We start from the raw sequence: 18,494 nt of genomic DNA, 5'->3' as shown, positions 1-18,494 counted from the left end.
TTTGATTTAATTCCAGGGGTTACATGATATAATTTCGGGAGTTATAACAGCTAAACAATGATGCAATGAACCTGGACTATTTTTGAGTCAGGTTCATCTAGACGTTCCAAGTATTACAAAAAAAGAGATTTAATCCTGAAATTTTATGGACGATTTTAACCATATTTCTAGCCTATAAATAGAGAGCTATATTTAGCTTCTCAACTCACTCTCAACATTCAGAATTCACTCTCCAAGTGTTTTCTAAATATTCTCTCTGTGTGCTTTCCGATCAGAAAAGCAATACTACCAGCAGTCCACTCCGGTTTCGGGTGTACGGAATTCGGAGCGACCGTGTTAACCTCGGGGGACGGTCCGCCTACTGCAGCGATTACACACATCGGGGCGAATTCCTTTCTAAGGCAGTGATTTTTACCACGACACGATTTACAAATCTGTTCCTTTTAATTACTGTTTATATTTCCAGTCAGTGCTAACGGTGTAATTTTGCAGTTCATATATCCAACACTTCCTAGACTGTAACCGACTTCTGAATCTGACACATCTCTGGTAAGATGCAGATCAGGTAAGAAATAAGGTATCCGATCAACCCATTTAATTTTAAATAAATGATCGGTGGCGACTCTTAATCCATTTTCTTAATGTAACACCCCCAACCCGTATACCAACCCGGATACGAGTCAGAGATATTACATTGACTTTTAAAACACCACACATTACAAATAATAGTAAAATACTTGAACTTATATTATGAAAATACAATAATATACATATGGTACTATAAGTTTACTAAAATATTCAGAGCATACACAACTTAACTTTTTAATTACATGCCAACATCCATTTTCTTAACAAAATGACCTACTGATTAAGTTACTTCTGATCTGATGGTTGCAGGAGTAATACTGTCAAGCTGCTTAACCTGTCTCGTCTACTTTCTCGGATCCTACGTGTGAAACACTCACACGCTAAGTCATCGACTTAGTGAGGCAATGTGTTGAACTATGTTTCGATATAAAAATTTAAGGCAAAATGGTTTTTGGACTTGAATTGAATTTACAAAATTTTATTTGGAATGAATTTATTGAGGGGGAGTTTTTTATTTTTCAAATAAATTTTTAAATGTCAAATTTACCACTTACTCTCCAATGTTATTTTAGAACTTTAAAAGATTGAATTATTTTTGATATAACAAAAAGGGGGAGAAGTTTGGTTGTTTTAAAAAATTCAATTTCTTAATGAAAAAGGGGGAGCTTAACATTTTCATATGTTTTCCAACAACTAGTATCTTTTTTATTAAACATTTTATTAAGGGGGAGTTTTTACCAAAAACAATTTTTCAAATGTTTTGTTATATCAAAAAGGGGGAGATTGTTGAACTATGTTTCGATATAAAAATTTAAGGCAAAATGGTTTTTGGACTTGAATTGAATTTACAAAATGTATTTGGACTTAATTGAATTTATTCAAAATTTACAAAAAATAATTCAAGTTCTTTTAATTTAAAATTGAGCACAAAAATGTTTTTATGAATAGTAATTTACTATTTGAACAGTAAATCACTGTTTTTAGCCTATGAAGGGGGTACCGATTCCCCCCATTCTGGGCAGCCTATTTTTGCAAAAAAATCATTCCCAAACGGTTCCAAAACATCCCCAACGGCTAGATATGACTTCAAACACATTCCAAGCTATAAATACAAGCTAAGGACACTTGAAGAAGAATAGAACAACTATCCAAGCAATCAAACACAAGAGAATAATTTTTCATTCTTATTTCATCTTTCTCTTGTATATATTTTGTTCTTATGAGCTCAATCTTGTAAACACCTACCTTAGAGAGGTTTTCTTGTTTGCATTTCTTATTCTTTTGTAAAGGGGAAAGGTTATAGCTTAGCCCGTGTAAAAGCTAGGGAAAGGTTCTAGTTTAGCCCGGAAAAACTATGGAGTTTGTAAGGTTGCTCTTTATCCTCAAAAGAAAGAACAAATTAGTGAATTTGTTGGAAAATCCTTGGTGAGGAGCTAAGGTAGTGGACGTAGACTTTGATTGAGAAAGTCTAACCACTATAAATCGCTGTGTAATTCTCTATTTTTCAATCTCTTTACTCCCTAAACACAAAACCGTTCCGACCCCTCTTTACAAACCGTTCCGGTTGTCGATTCGAGCTTCCGAAAATCCTAACACAATGTAATAATAATAACAAGGCAATGTAATGAAAATGTCATAATGATATGAAATGAGATGAAAGCTTATACTTAATCAAGGTAGTTTACATCACCATTATCCTTACCTGTAAGCATATTACTTTAACATTCATGAATTTGTATTAATGAGTTTATTGGCCCATGATATCATATTGAGAACCTAAGGTATCTGAGTATTGTGAGGTTGTGCACTATGCTGTCACCACAGCTCGTATAAATGCACCGAAGTGCCACGTAGAATTGCACTATAGTGCCATATAATAATGTCCATAAGGACCACATAGAATTCCTTAAGAATCATATACATATGCTAGGGATCAAGTATGTGTCTCACCAGACTTCACACATGTTCCAAAGAATATATATATATCCCGAAGGACCGCGTAGAATTTTATCCTGAAGGACCGCGTAGACCCTCTACCCTTGGCATGCTAACTATACCTATAGATCTCATCTACATAACATGGGCTTTTACATTTCACGTAGTCTATATCGCGTAGACATGTAAATTCTTACCTTTTCACATAGCTCATAACTTTTCCTGCATATTCATGTCATATAATGCATTTTATATGAATTCATGTCATGTCTCATAATACAGAATATGATCATGTACCAAGATATAAAATCTAGACTTATCACAAGTCTAGAATTGAGTATATTTCTATAATTATGCTATGCATATGCACTCACCTATATTTCTTTGCCTTTTCCTCGATCGATCCTACTTGTAGATTGTTCCAGAACTCGTGTAGGCTTAGTATCTACATAAACATAATGTTCAAGATGATTATCAGATGTCTATGTCTTGAAATTAATCTTTAATAGCCTACCAATTTAAGGAATTAATAGTTTAGTCTTTCTTCTTTTTTCTTCTTCTTCTTTTTTTATATGGGGGAATCGGTTCCCCCCTGGGGGTATCGATTCCCCTCTAGCATTCTGGAAATTCATATTCGTTGAGGGGGTATCGATTCCCCTTGAATGGGTACCGATTCCCCTAGCCCAGAAATCCTATTTTGAGCTCGAAAATCATCTCATTTCAGCTCAAACATTCATATTTCACTCCCTTTATACTCTTAACTTTCATACACTTACTTAAACTAATTATTATCCATTCAATACCTCTAAAACTAAAAAAACTAATCATCCATATAGAATTTAGAATCTTACTCAAATTCCAACTTGTTCTAATTTTAATTCTATCACCTCATACTTCTTAATTAGCTTGATGACAAGTCAAATCCAGCTTCTAATTCTTATTATGACCTTTAATCTAAGATTTCATTCAATGGCTCCAACCTTTAATCTCCCTTAACTTACAATTCTTTGAGTTCTAGGATCCTTGTTTCTCTCCATCATATTTCCTAAATCTTCTTAACCAAACCCATGCTTAACTCATAAGAATTAATCCAAAGAAGACAACTCACCTTTGCTTGCAAGCTTCACGGTTAGAGAAGAGAAGAGAAATGTCTGGAACCTTGTTTATCTCAATGCTTCCCACGTGATTTATAAAATCACCCTAAGGAATATTTAATTATTTCACTTACTAATTACTCTTTGCCCTCTAAATTTTCCTTCTTTATAATTCAATCCTACACCAAATAACTCAAATAGGTCATTGAACTCTTCCATCATTTTACTTAAATCACCAAATGTTGAAACTTTGCAAATTAATCACTACCCGGCATGGAGGATGTTACAAATCTCCCTCCCTTAAGAAAATTCGTCCTCGAATTTTCAATAAGAAAGAGATGGGGATACTGATTCCTCATATCCTCCTCACCTCCCATGTTGCTTCCTCTACTTGTGATTCTTCCATAAACTTTAACCAATGGAATAGTCTTGTTCCTCAATTGCTTAACCTCATGAGCTAAAATTTGAATAGGTTCTTCCTCATAAGTCATATCCGGTTATACCTCGATCTCTTCTGGATTTACGATAGGGAGGGATCCGATCGATATCTTCGAAGCATTGAGACATGGAATACATTGTGAATCTTTTCCATTTCTGGTGGTAAAGTCAATTGGTATGCTACGGGTCCCACCCTTTTTACAATCTCATATGGTCCAATAAACCGGGACTTAACTTTCCTTTCCGACCAAACCTCAACACATTCTTCTATGGAGATACCTTTAAAACACTTTATCCCCAACTTCAAATTCAATCTCCTTTCTTTTAAGATCAGAATAGGACTTTTGCCGATCAGAGGCCACTTTGAGGTTATGCTGAATTTCTCGAACTTTCTGTTCTACATCTTGAATTAAATCCGACCAAGAACACTTCGGTCTTTGAGTTCATACCAATTTAATGGAGTACGACATTTCTTCCATATAATGCTTCATATGGGGCCATCTTTATACTAGACTGATAACTATTTGTAAGCGAACTCTGCCAGCGGTAAATACTTTTCCATGATCCTTTAAATTCCATTACGCATGCTCTCAACATATCTTCCAATATCTGAATAGTTCTCTCTGATTGCCCATCAGTCTGAGGATGAAAAGCCGTACTAAAGTTTAAACGAGTCCCCAACACTCTATGCAAAGATTTCCAGAATCTAGAAGTGAATCGAGGGTCTCGATCAGAGACTATGGAAACAGGTACTCCATGCAATCTAATAACTTCTCTAATATACAGCTCTGCATACTTTTCCATAGAGAAATCCGTTCTAACCGGAAGGAAATGCGCTGACTTAGTTAATCGATCAACAATTACCCAGATTGATTCTCTTTTGTTCGGAGTCAAGGGTAACCCCGAAACAAAATCCATCGTAACATTTTCCCATTTCCATTGAGGAATGAAAATCGGTTGCAATAATCCTGATGGAACTTGATGCCGGCTTTGACTTGTTGACATATCAACACTTAGACACAAATTCGGTGATGCTTCGTTTCATCCCTGCCACCAAAATCGATCCTTCAAATCCATATACATCTTGGTTCCACCCGGGTGCATCGTTAACGGACTGCAATGAGCCTCTGATAATATTTCTTTCTTCAAGTCGTCATTGTCGGGTATTACAATTCTTCCTTTACAATATAGATTTCCATCTGACTTAATCTCAAAGTCTTTAATCTCTTTGTTCTTTACTTGTTCAATTCTTTTCAAACACACTTCATCTTTACTTTGCAATTCTCCTATTCGTTCCAATCATGCTGGTTTAAGGGTTAATTCTGCACAAAGACCACCGTCTCCCAATAAAGATAATCTTGCATCCATAGCTCGTAAAGCTGCAAACGTCTTTCTACTCAAAGCATCTGCTACCACATTAGCCTTTCCGGGATGATAGTCAATTATCACATCATAATCCTTTAAGAACTCTACCCATCTATGTTGCCTCTAATTCAATTCTTTTTGAGTCATCAGTACTTCAGGCTCTTATTATCCGTATATAAGTAACAACCTCCCCATAAAGATAATGACGCCAAATCCTGAGAGCGAATACTACAGTAGCCATTTCTAATCATGAGTGGGGTAATTTCTTTCATGTGGTTTCACTGTCTCGATGCATACGCTACCACCTTTCCTTCTTGCATTAATACACACCCCAACCCGTTATGGGATGCGTCACTGTATACTACAAAAGTTCTTGCCAGATTCCGGTTGAACCAATATCGGAGTTTCCGTCAGAATTCTCTTTAAAACTTCAAAACTTTCTTGACATTCAAAGTCCAAACAAATGGTACGTTCTTTCTCATTAACTTTGTTAGAGGCAGCCAATCATCGAAAAATTCTTAACGAATTTCGATAGTAACCGGCAAGTCCAAGAAAACTCCGAACTTCAGACACATTCTTAGGAACTTCCCAATCCTTATAGCTTTACCTTCTGAGGGTCTACTCTAATCCCAACTGCCGAGATCACATGCCCCAAGAAAATTACTTCGTTTAGCCAATTCACATTTGGACAATTTCGAATGAGATTTTTATCCCTGGAATTTGCAAAACTAGCCTCAGATGTGCGTGCTCTTCATGGACTTCGTGTAAACCAGTATGTCATCAATAAACAACACAAACTAGTCCAGATAGGGCTAAAAATCCTGTTCATGAGATCCATGAAAGCAGCAGGTGCATTCGTTACTCCGATGGTATTACGATTACTTCATAATGACCATATCTCGTTTTGAAAGCCGTCTTCGAATACTTTCTCCTGGATCTTCATTGATGATGATAACCCAAACGTAGATCGATCTTCGAAAATACCGTAGCTCCTTTAGTTGATCAAACAAGTCATCAATGCGCGGAAGGGGATACTTGTTCTTGATGGTCACCTTATTAAGATGTCGATAATCAATACAGAGACGCATTGATCCATCATTCTTCTTAACAAATAACACCGGAGCTCCCCAAGGTGACACACTTGGTCGAATAAATCCTTTTTCTAACAACTCTTGCAATTGATTCTTTAACTCTTGCAATTCTTTCGGAGCCATCCGATAAGGTGCCATTGCAATTGGAGCGGTTCCTGGCATTACTTCAATTTGAAATTCTACCTCTCTATCCGGAGGTAATCATGGCCACTCAACCGGGAAAACTTCAGGGAATTCTTGAACAATTGGAATCTCTCCTTTAGCCCTTTCTCTATAGCTCTTAAATCTATTACATTTGCAAGAAATCCTTGACATCCCTGTAGCAATAGCTTCTTAGCTGACATTAGTGACATTACATTTGCTAAGGGATTAAACTTTTCACTACTCACACTTATCTCTGTTCCTCCTGGACTTTTCAGGGTTACATTTTTCAATCTGCAATTAACATCTCCATAATAACGAAACAACCAATCCATTCCCAGAATCACTTCAAACTCGTCAAAGGGTAATTCCATCAGATTAGCAGGGAATTCAATTCCCTGAACCTTTAGGGGACACCCCTTACAGACTTTATTCACCCGGGCACTATGGCCTAACGGAGTTGTTACTATAATCTCATTACTCGTAGCTTCTAAGGGAATCCTCAACTCCTTTACTAACTTACTTGTAATATAAGAATAATTAGAACCCGGATCAATCAGTACCAATACTAATTTATCATACAACTGAAAAGTACCTGCTATAATATCAGGGTCATCACGGTCTTCACTTGTCTTTAGATTGTACACCCGTGCGGTTGATCGAACTTCAGGTTGAGCAGAGAATTCAGATGGGTTCCTTCCTCTGCCTCTTCCTCGTCCTCTTTGTGAGGAAGAACCAACTCTTCCAGATGGTGCAGGCTCACCAACAATCAATGGACAATCCCGCATAAAATGTCCGGCATCTCCGCATCGAAAAACAAGTCCCAGCAGTCATCCGACAAGCCCCATAATGGTTTTTCCCACAGTGCTGACACTGTCTCACTTGACTCGGAGTAGATCTCCCAGCACCAGATTCCACTGACTGCGTCTGTCTAGGTCTTGCCTGACCTACTCCCCTAGCAGACGATGCAACTGATTCTGATCTATCTTGTGATCGAAATCCCGAGTCTCTTCCCCTTTTTGATGGTACTGAGCTAGAAGAAGCACCTGTTCTCTTTGATGTTTGAACTCTAAAATCCCCGAATCTCTCATTCTGAGCTCTTTCAAGAGCCTTGGCGCGATTGATCACCTCTTGGAACGAGGAAAAATTCAACACTATCAATATCTCTTTCAATCTATGGCGTAAGCCCTCCACGAACCAATCGCAAGCCTCTTTTTCGGTAGGCACAAGCTCGGATGCAAACCTACTCAGCTTGTTGAACTCACATTTATACTCATATACAGAGCGGTTCATCTGTTTCAAATTCAAAAACTCCTGCTTCATTTGCCGAATGAACTGTTCTCCTATGTACTTGTTTTTGAATTTATCTAAGAACAAAGACCAAGTCAACTGGTCACTGGGCATCCTTATGGTGACATTCGTCCACCATATCCTCGCCTGACCCCTCAATAAAGATACAGCTCCATCTAACTTCTCCACTTCAGAGAGTGAATGAAAGTAGTAACGGGATGACTCTACTTGACTAGCTCGGGGGTGGAAGGTATGCTCCCTTTCACCTATAGTATGGGATGGTAGGTGGGATGGGCAAACTCCCTCGTAGCATGTTAAAAAAAAAAAAAAAAAGCAAAAAGGAAAAGAAAACAATGCGGGAGTAAAATTGTAAATGTCGTGGCAAGAAAAAAAGCAAAAAGGAAAAGAAAACAATGCGGGAGTAAAATTGTAAATGTCGTGGCAAACAAGAAACTTGCGTAGAATTTTTTTAGGTTTGTTAAGTATGGACTGGTTACAAACATGCACACACACACACCCCACACAAAGAATCTTGACATAGGGGATAATACTTGATTTCTCAACTAGTCTAGCATGTTAAAGCTAAGTTTGCTGAGGGCTGAAATTTATCCCATATAACTATTCTGCTTCTGAACTTACATGATATTTTATTTTGCTTAATACTATTCATTGCTTGAGGACAAGCAATAGCTTAAGTTTGGGGTGTGATAACTCCGTAAAAAGGTTATATTTGGGACCTTTTCACTTAAGTTATTGACTGTCTTAGAGCTCATATAGGATCATATAGATGCATTTTGGAGCATATAGTTGCATGTGGTGAAATTCTGTTTGCCGCGACATTTTATTTTGTAATCAGTGTTGCTTTATGGGGAAGGTGTTGTCTGGTGATGTGCAGGATTTGAGAGCAAAGAAAAGAAAAAGGGAAATGCCATGACAAGGAGACTGCTAAGCAGAATGCAAATGCCGAAACCAGTTGGCATTCGAGAACGATCAAAATGAAAGAAGAATATTTTTAATAAGAGCCAGCTGTCATTGCATAATAGTGCTTTATGCAATCATAATGGAGGGGCCAATTACCATCTTTGCATCGACTTTCACATAAAAGGAATGAACTTTAGGGTGTTAGTGTATTTTAACACAAACCTTAGGTTCATTCTCCCCTATAAATAGAAGATGAAACCTAACTTTTAAAGAGACTTAGAGATTTTAGACAGCCGCCAAGAGCCTAAAAATTCAGAGAAAAAGTTCTCTCTTTTTTCATCAATCATTTTGCTGTGGCATTCCTCCATTTACAGGCTATATGGAGTTTCGAACTAGGTGTCCGAGAGGAGCTAGATCGATGGGACTATTCGTGGTGGCCGAGGGAAGCTCTGGCAGTACACGTCGAAGGTTTTTCCTCATTCCCTTTGCTCTTTGCTTTCATATTTTATCGTTTGGGTGTAAGGAACGGATTAACTGATTTGTGCTTGCTTATTTCGAACCCTCACCATGAACTAATCCTATTTGGTGGGAGCTTATTTTGGATATTTAAGTTTTGCTTTAATGAATGATTATTTTCTAGTTATATTTGTTTGTTTATGAAGCTTAGTGCCTTAAGGTTGTAGGAGCTACGAGAGTAGTCGTTCCTTAGGAGATTACTTAGTGTTCGAGAGAATGTCTAGGTAGCACATCCTAGTGGTTGAGATAAACTAGGGAGGAACCACATAAGCAAGGGGTTCTAGATAGTAACTAGACCTATCCACCTTAGAGATAAGCTAGGATTTCATTCGACTAAAAGGAGTTATGCATGAGCGATAGGTTAGATTAATGCTGCCGCAAAAAGATATTGGCGAGACATATCCTGTTATCTAGACCATAGGATCACTGCAGGGGTTTACATCAACCGATTTTGCCAAGGATCTTCACTCTGTCGAGTCCCTTACTAGAGATAGCATAGGGCACCCTAGTAGACTATGTCGGACAGATTAGACATAGAAGTAAGATCATTCTGAGAAGTGGACTTAGATTTTCCTTAGTGACTCCTATCACTCATTTCATAGTAGCTTGTCGTGTGAGGAAGTCTAAAGTCCTTATAATCAAATCCAATATTTACAGCTTATTTTGCCTTTACATTTTTATTTGATTGCACTATACACAATTCATTTGCCACAACATATCCATTTGCTACCACATTGTCATCGTTCCATTTCCATACCATTTATTCATTTTGCCACAACATTATCATTTGTATATACCATCTCTAACTTTACTTAGGTGATAGAGTAAAGTGACGTGACAAACTTATTTGATTTCCCCCAATCCCTGTGGAGAACGATACTCATCATCACTTTATTACTTGTTCGATTGTGTATACTTGCAAATATCCGCACCATTTATAGTACTCACAAACAGCGAACAAGTTTTGGATCAATTTTTACCTTTTTAATTAACTTTCAATTTTCTTAAATCAAGACAACTGGAAATTACATAGTACCGAAAGGGCAGTTCAAGGGTGCTAACCCTTCCTTGACGTAACCGACTCCCGAATCGACACATCTCTGGTAAGATGTAGATCAGGTAAAATAAGGTATCCGGTCAACCCATTTAATTTTAAATAAATGATCGGTGGCGACTCTTAATCCATTTTCTTAAAGTCGAAGCCCAATTCTTAACCACCCGAAAGGCAGTTCTAACAATATATGTATATACGAAAAGTCTAATCTTCATGAATATCTCTATGTTATCCTCAATGTCCATATCATCATTGGTCATGACGTTATCAACAACATTATAATTGAACACCCATTTATTTTTCATTGATTTGAAAAGCATATTTTCCACTATAATTAATGATATGTGGTGCCATGATTAATCAAATTATCGAAAATAAAGCAAAATGGCTCGTAGTCGTAGATAATGACAACAAATTAGCTTGACCTTGTTGTTATTTTGTCCTCCACATTTAGAAAGTTACATGCTGCATGATCACGAAACCAAACAAGTAGCTGGAGTGACTCTTTGGGAAATACTTTTCATTTAGATTCTATGGGTATAAAAGATGATTAATAAGTGTTGTTAGCTCATCATTCTCATATTGAATATTCTCTCTTGGCTAGATGGCGTGTTTCTTCGCTCATCATTTTCATGTTGAATACTTCTTTCTTAGCTAAATGAAGGATATAAAAATTTAATAATTTAATTAAAAAAAGTGTTTAAATTATTTTTGTTTTTTAGGTCTGTAAAGTTTTTATTAATCGAAATAGATGCATAATGGTTTTAAAGTTAGCATATAAAGTGTTTGGTCGTTAGTAATGATTAAAAAATTATTATCCAATCAGTATTTGACACGTAGTATTTTTTTTATTTAAGACAATTAAATCATTATTTAAGAAAGCCTAAATCCTAAATTACCTAAAATCTCTTAAATTCATAATGATTATTCATTATGTCACCAGACTCCCATCGACCAGTTGCTCTTTTATCGTTGCACGTTGTCTCTTGTCTTCCTTCAATATCGTCATAGAAAATCATTTTTACCACGTTATTCCATCTTTATTTTTATCGGTGAGGTTACATCGTCGCTTGAATCTTTGACTGTGCGTCCTTAATCTATGCCTTTAGGTTGATTTTGAGATTTAGAATTTAGAGTATGAGAAATTATAAAAATTAGGGTTTTTTTTAAATTTAATGTTTTTTGTTTCTGAAAAGGTAATATTAATAAAAAAAATTAATGTCATATTTCAAGTAAATCATTTATTGACAATTTTTAATGGTAGTTAATGAGATGGCCTTAAAATAGTAACAAAAGGAAACTTTAGGTACCTTAAATGATGAAAAACACATTAGACATATACTTTAAAAAATAGACACATACAATAAGCAAGAAGTATAATATAGACACTTATCTTTTAATTAAATCAAAATAATTTATTAATAAGTTTGACAATAGTAAACAAAATAAATAATTTAGACATTTCCAATATAAAAAAAAATTTGAACATCAATGATTAAAAGAAGGAACATAATCATCGAATATAAAACAATTCTTAAAATATAAACACTAAAATAGACATAAAAATAAATACTTTAGGCTAAACTACACGTTTAATATTCAAATTATCATTTTTGTTCAATTTTGATCACTTAACTATTTTTTTTTCAAAATCATATATAATATTATGTTTTGGTTTCATTTTGGTCACACACCATTAAAAAATTAATGGTGATGCCGACGTGTCGCCATAAAATAATATCACGTCATCATTGAAAATTTTTAAATGCCACATCATCAGTTCTACTAATTGTGGGTGACTAAATTGAAAATAAAAAGTAAGGTTAGTCGTTAGGTATGATTTTGAAAAAAATAGTTAAGTGACCAAAACGGAACAAAGTAATAATTGAGGTATTAACATGGATATTACCCAATATTATATTAACGATAAGCCCAACACAGTGAAGCCTACTATAAATGGTGATCAATGTATTAACAATAGACCCAAAACATATTAAAGCCGGAAAGTGGAAAACGCCGCCACTGGCGCTAAATTTTGAAATTAAAAAAATCACCCGCCAAAACCTCCACCATGCTTTTAGATCTAGAGAGAACTTTTGTATTTATCTTCACTTTCTTTCGCTCTCTCATCTCCCAAACATCCCTAAACTTCATTCTCAACAGAAACCCATTTAAACTGTTTTCCAGACTTTTCAATAACTATTTTATATACAGTTTGAAGAGAAAAACAATTGTGCAAGGTGTTCGGTGAAATGTCTCAAAGAAAGTTGGGTTTTGAAGGTAAGGTATATAATTGAAAGGGTGGAGTTTTACATCTTCACAAGATGCACGGAAGAAAGGCATACGAGCTGGTGAAAGAGTTTGGCAGTGGTGAAAAAGGGCATCTCAACAATTTCAACGTAAGGCTACTGGCTTGCGCACTTTTATGCGGAAATCTTTTTTTATTTTACATTTAAATGATTCAAAGATGAACAAATCTAGTTATTATGATATAATTGGAAAATCGCTTGTTGGGTTCATTGCTTCTCTTTGAATTTAGGTGTCTATCACTGTACTCTTTGCTTAAGTTCTAATATATCTGAAAACTGGCTGTTTATTTCCCAAAGTACCATTAATTCTGTAAGATCGTTGAGGGTTAAGTTTTTTATATAGAAATTTCTTAACAATTTAGTGTTATATATATGTTCTTTACGCGTTCAGTATAAATTCCAGTTTTTTCTGCATACTGACGCACCCTACCAGCACGAAAGCTAAAAACTTGAGAACATTTTCTGTTAGCTACTTGAAATACTGAGAGAATACTTGTGTTGTGTATATAAACTTTCATGTGGATTTTCCTTGAAAATGTTCCATTTTTAGAATGCATCCACCTTTTTTCCTTCTCGATTTGCCCGTCCGTCTTTTCCCAGTCCCCAGTTTTATTGGCAAAGCTTTTCGATTCCTACTTCATTATACTTGCTATTCCTTAACCTCTTAGTTATATATATATATATATATATGGGATACGATATTGTTACACAATGTAAAAATCTTTTAGTATTACACATATTTAAGACGGTTGGATGAGTGAAAATAGACAGTTGAGATAAACAATAGGAAATAAAAATATATTCATTTGAACAAAAAAAACAAGGAGTTAATTTCAACAATCTATTTTCACTCATCCAACGGTTCTAAATATGTGTAAAATTAAAAGAGTTTTACACTATGTAAGTGGATCCTAACTCTCTTTCTCTCTATATATATATGGACAAATGCTGATAAGCTGTGAAAGCTGTGTTTAAGTTGATGTGTGCTAGTTGTTTTTTTATTTTATTGTGTATGGGATGTGATATTGCAGAATGAGCTGTTTGAGCGAGTAATTGAAGAATGCAATGAGCACCATAATGCACTTCAGTCATTAATAAGGTAATTCCTTGTTGCTATTTTGCTTCTTTAACCTTTTGTTTTTGTTTTTCCTTCCTCTTTCCCATCTTCTTGTAACTATATCGCCTGAAAGTAGGTGCTGCTGCTTTGGCAATTCTTTAGTCAATGGACCAGCATCTGATTTAATCTCTATGCTCCAAGTGTTTCATAGCATCTCCTAGAGGTTTAATTCTATATATTTTCTAACTATCTTAAAAAAAATGGATATCAAATGGTAACAATTGATGGTAGCTAGAACTTTAATGAAGCATTTGTATTAACCTGTAGATTTATAAGTTTAGGTATATTTGCTATTCTGTGCATATGAATTCGTATTAGAGCTTGAGGTTGAAAAGTGAAGGCAATGAAATATTCTCTCCAAAGTTTTTGATTATACTCAGACTATACAATGCACCCTAGAGATGCCTTATTTATTTATTTTATTTTGGGGAGTTTGGTTTGGTTTAGAGTTTAGTACCAAATTTTAGTTGCACAAATATTTTAGCCCCTTAACGTGATATATGCTATAATAGGAAAATGCAAGAGGAGGGACTGGAAGTTCAAACAGCCAAAAATGCAGACCACTATGGAGCACTCATCCACCACATTTCTCTAATTCGCAACAAGCGTTGCCTAATGGCATATGTGTGAGTTGCACTTTTTGTTGTCATTTCCTAAAGAAACTGATTCTTGCTAGTTTACATGTTAAGATGCGTTTTCTTACCATTGCCTGCTAATTTTTATACAGGTACAATCGTGCTGAAATTATAAGAGATTTGGCGTGGAAGGTAGGGTTGCTTCATGAACTTCCACGTGAAATTCAGGAGAAGTTCAGTGACGCAGAGGAACAGTATTTCAAAGATCATTCTAAGTCTTTGAAATTATACATGTCACAACTGAGCCTTGATGTGAATGTGGTAAGGGCTCTTCGAGTCTTTTCTTATGAATTAAGCACTTTTAAGAACTTATTCTAGGGTTATCTTAATGCAAACCTTTGATTAAAATTTAAAAGCAGAGCCCTTTAGAATATGATTCTGTCGTTGGTGACTTGGTGTTATATAGAACAGATAAGTCTTAAACTATATTTAAGCAACTGCAATGTAGTTAAACAGGAATTGATTGGTCTTCCACCATGCAGATTTTATTCTCACTCTGATAGCATTATAAAGCATCTGGCACTGTTAACTAGATTGCTATGACCAATGTTCTTGGTTTGTCAGGATATGGTGCCTCCAAAAGATCCCTACATCAAGGTAAGGGTGCTTGAAGATTTAGGTAGTGGAATAATTCTCAGCGATAAATCTGCCAATTTTGCTCGCCACTCGATGCACTTTCTCAAACGAACTGATGCTGAGCAATACATTGCACGAGTTAGTGGTGTTTTCCAGTTAGCTTTACTTGTATCATGAGAAGGGACTACTAAATCTTTACTGACTTCTTATTATTTGCCTTTTAACAACAGGGTTTAATGGAGGAGTTAACAGGCTGAACCTTGAAGAGGTACATCTATGATGTCTTCTCCCCCTTCTCTAGGATAAAAATGTTTCATGCTTGTATCTATTCAGCTGCCATTAAGTATTAGCCCATTACCAGGCTTGTTATTCATTCTTTGTATGTGCATTATAGCTCTTGGCAAGACTGATACAACTTGAACAAGAAAAAAAGGAAACAACTTGTCTTTTTCCCTTTATTCCCTTATAGATGATGTCAATGAAGTTATCTAGATTCTCTCATTACTAGAGAGTATCAATAAGAGGTTTGAAAGACTGCCACTCGCGATAAAAGGAAATAAGTTTTATCATTTTTACCCCGCTGCTTTGCAAACTGCAATCTGGCACTGCAACTGCTCCATCTTTACCAGCTGAGGAATCTCATATCATAGAAACTGTTTTAATTCAGGGTTCTCCACCAGAGTAAGCTTGAGCTTTGTGCAATCATTTTCCAGAAATTTGGTTCTTATGAGGAGCTTTGTGCAATCATTTTCCAGAAATTTGGTTCTTATAAGGAGCTTTGTGCAATCATTTTCCAGAAATTTGGTTCTTATAAGATCCTGCTTAGCATCCAATACCAGTTGGTTGTCATTGTCTTGCTTCTTTCAACGAGCTTGAGCTCGAGTAATGTGAGTTACGGGTGAATCTACTTAAAGTATCTTAACGCTTGACTTGAATAGCTTGTGAGCATAAACAATCTTTTACCAAAAGGCAACCAGAATTGTTAAAGGAGTGGCTTAATGTTGAAACTTTTTTAAGCAATGTGAAAGCCATCATCTCTTTAGCCAAAACTCTACAACTTGTATCCATAAATGATGATTTTGAGGGCCAACGCCAACATGGATAGCCACTGACGTTAAAATTTTGGGTAAAGTATAGTAATGGTTATTGAACTTTACTAAAGCTTTTATTTAAGTCTCCCAACTTTTAAAACTTTCAATCTCCTAATATTTAGTCTGTTTGTAATATGATCTTCAACTGCTACATTGGAGTTAGTATGTTTGTAATATGATCACTGAATTTTTCAGGCACATTCATTTAGGTCTCTCAACATTTAAAACTTGCAACATAGTTTTTAATTTCATTTTAAACCTTAAATTCCTTTTTGATCTCGAATTTCTTTTTTTGCTTCTCTCTTCCCATTTCCAGCGTAACTTTTCAGTCGGAGATAAATGAGAAATTCTAATATAAATTTGAATTATATGGAACTGTTGACTTGAATAAGGGTCCATTGAGAGAATACTCGACCAAGAGACTATCGAGACCATCAATGATTCAAGGTGTAATGTTAGATATAGGCCATCTCAGGTGAAGCATAGATGTTCGATGAAATGCTTGTGAGAAAAAAAATGGGGTTAGAAATGCAGAGTTGACAAATACTATTAAGATAAACTAAGTATCATTGTTGAAAATCACTAACAAAGCTGTAATTATTTTATATAAATGACATATAATAATTTCTTCGTTTAATCCTTGTGGTTAAATATTTTCCAACAGATGATCAAATATAATGAAATATCAAACAGCGCATTCACCTCTCAGTCTCTTTCGCAACTCGAAAGGCATCATGACAAGGTCAAATAGTGCTCTAAATATACTACACTGTCATGATGCATTTCGAGTTGCGTGCATGCAGAATTGTCTTATAAAGTTATAATTCAATACAATTCAACTGTAAAAATTCTAAAACATGTAAAAAAATCCAATTCGTTCACGATATATCAGTCCTATAATCAAAATGAACTTATTAAAAGAATATGAGCTCAGAGGATGTCGAAAACCATAGGTCGAATCAATACAATTCCCAGTAAACTAGTACCAACAGTCTCTCGGATTGAGCCTGGCGATTTCACTATGTCGATACTCACAACTAATTCTCTGGTTTAAAGAAAAACCAAAAAAATAGCCTAGGATACTATTTCACTTCTATTATGATGGACTGGATATCTTTCATAAGGAGTACTAAAATTTTTGATTAAGAAGAAAGAAAGAAAATTAGATGGTTTTGGTTCAAAACTAACACTGAATATCCAGATCATTGACATGCAGTTCCAGAAACATAAAAATTTCAACAAAACACACACAATGCGCTGAAAATGGGAAAGTGCGAAAGAGGAAAAGCTTACTTCCAGATAGCCCAAAGAGAAAATAAATACATTCTTGTAAGTGAGGGGAGATGCTAAGAAATAAACTCAATCAATGTTGCATTCCAGCAATTCTTCCTCCATTTTTTTTTTGTAAATTTTACAATTTTACATGGTGGAAAATTGAAGAACAAAAACCAAAAGAGAGTGCATGTGAGCGAAAGAAACTGAGAGGTGAATGCGTTGTTTGAGATTTCATTATATTTGATCATTTGTTGGAAAATCTTTAACCATAAAGATTAAACGAAGAAATTATTATATGTCATTTATACAAAATAATTCCAGCTTTGTTGGTGACTTTCAACAATAATACTTAGTTCATCTTAGTAGTATTTTTCAACTCTTTATTTCTAACCCCATTTTTTTCTCACAAGCATTTAATCGAACATCTATGATTCACCTAAGATGACTTGTATCTAACATTACACCTTGAATCGTTGATGGTCCCGATAGTCCATTGGTCGGGTATTCTCTCAATGGACCCTTATTCAAGTCAACACCTCCACATAATTCAAAGTTATATTAGAATTTCTCATGCATCCCCGACTGAAAAGTTACACTAGAAATGAGAAGAGAAAGACGAAAAAGGAAATTCGAGATTGAAAAGGAATTTGGGGTTTATAATGAAATTGAAAACTGTGTTGCAAGTTTAAAAGTTGGGGGACATAAATGCAAGTGTCTGAAAAGTTCAGTGACCATATTGCAAACATACTAACGACAGTGTAACGGTCAGGGACCATATTGTAAACGGATTAAATGTTTGAGGATTGTATTGTAAGTTTTAAAAGTTGGGGGACTTAAATGAAAACTTTAGAAAAATTCAATGACCATACTATATTTTACCCTAAAATTTATGATGCAGCTTACATCTATTATTGTAATTGTGAGATTAGATGTTATAAATATATCTAAATTACACATTATTGTCTTGGCGGAAGAGGATAAATTCTTTGTTTTTTTTATTAGTTTGAGATTATTGTAATGTAACCTATGTTCATAATTTTCTTAGACATATTTTAGCA

At 35.2% G+C, this 18,494-nt stretch overlaps 1 protein-coding gene across 1 annotated transcript; it reads left to right on the top strand.

Moving 5' to 3' along the window:
- The first annotated feature begins 12,540 nt into the window (after positions 1-12,540).
- On the top strand, positions 12,541-15,474 carry LOC120159409 (DNA replication complex GINS protein PSF1-like). Its single transcript, XM_039169995.1, has 6 exons — positions 12,541-12,832; positions 13,774-13,841; positions 14,372-14,485; positions 14,587-14,755; positions 15,059-15,208; positions 15,301-15,474. Exons 1-6 carry the CDS (start codon positions 12,758-12,760, stop codon positions 15,325-15,327), a joined length of 603 nt encoding a protein of 200 aa, XP_039025926.1. The 5' UTR covers positions 12,541-12,757; the 3' UTR covers positions 15,328-15,474.
- The last annotated feature ends 3,020 nt before the right edge of the window (positions 15,475-18,494 follow it).

The sequence above is a fragment of the Hibiscus syriacus genome, unplaced genomic scaffold, assembly GCF_006381635.1.
Source record: "Hibiscus syriacus cultivar Baekdansim isolate YM2019G1 unplaced genomic scaffold, ASM638163v2 tig00111366_pilon, whole genome shotgun sequence".
Classification (NCBI taxonomy): Eukaryota; Viridiplantae; Streptophyta; class Magnoliopsida; order Malvales; family Malvaceae; genus Hibiscus; species Hibiscus syriacus.
The sequence above is the reverse complement of the archived record's forward strand: the minus strand, read 5'-3'. Positions and strand labels throughout refer to the sequence as shown.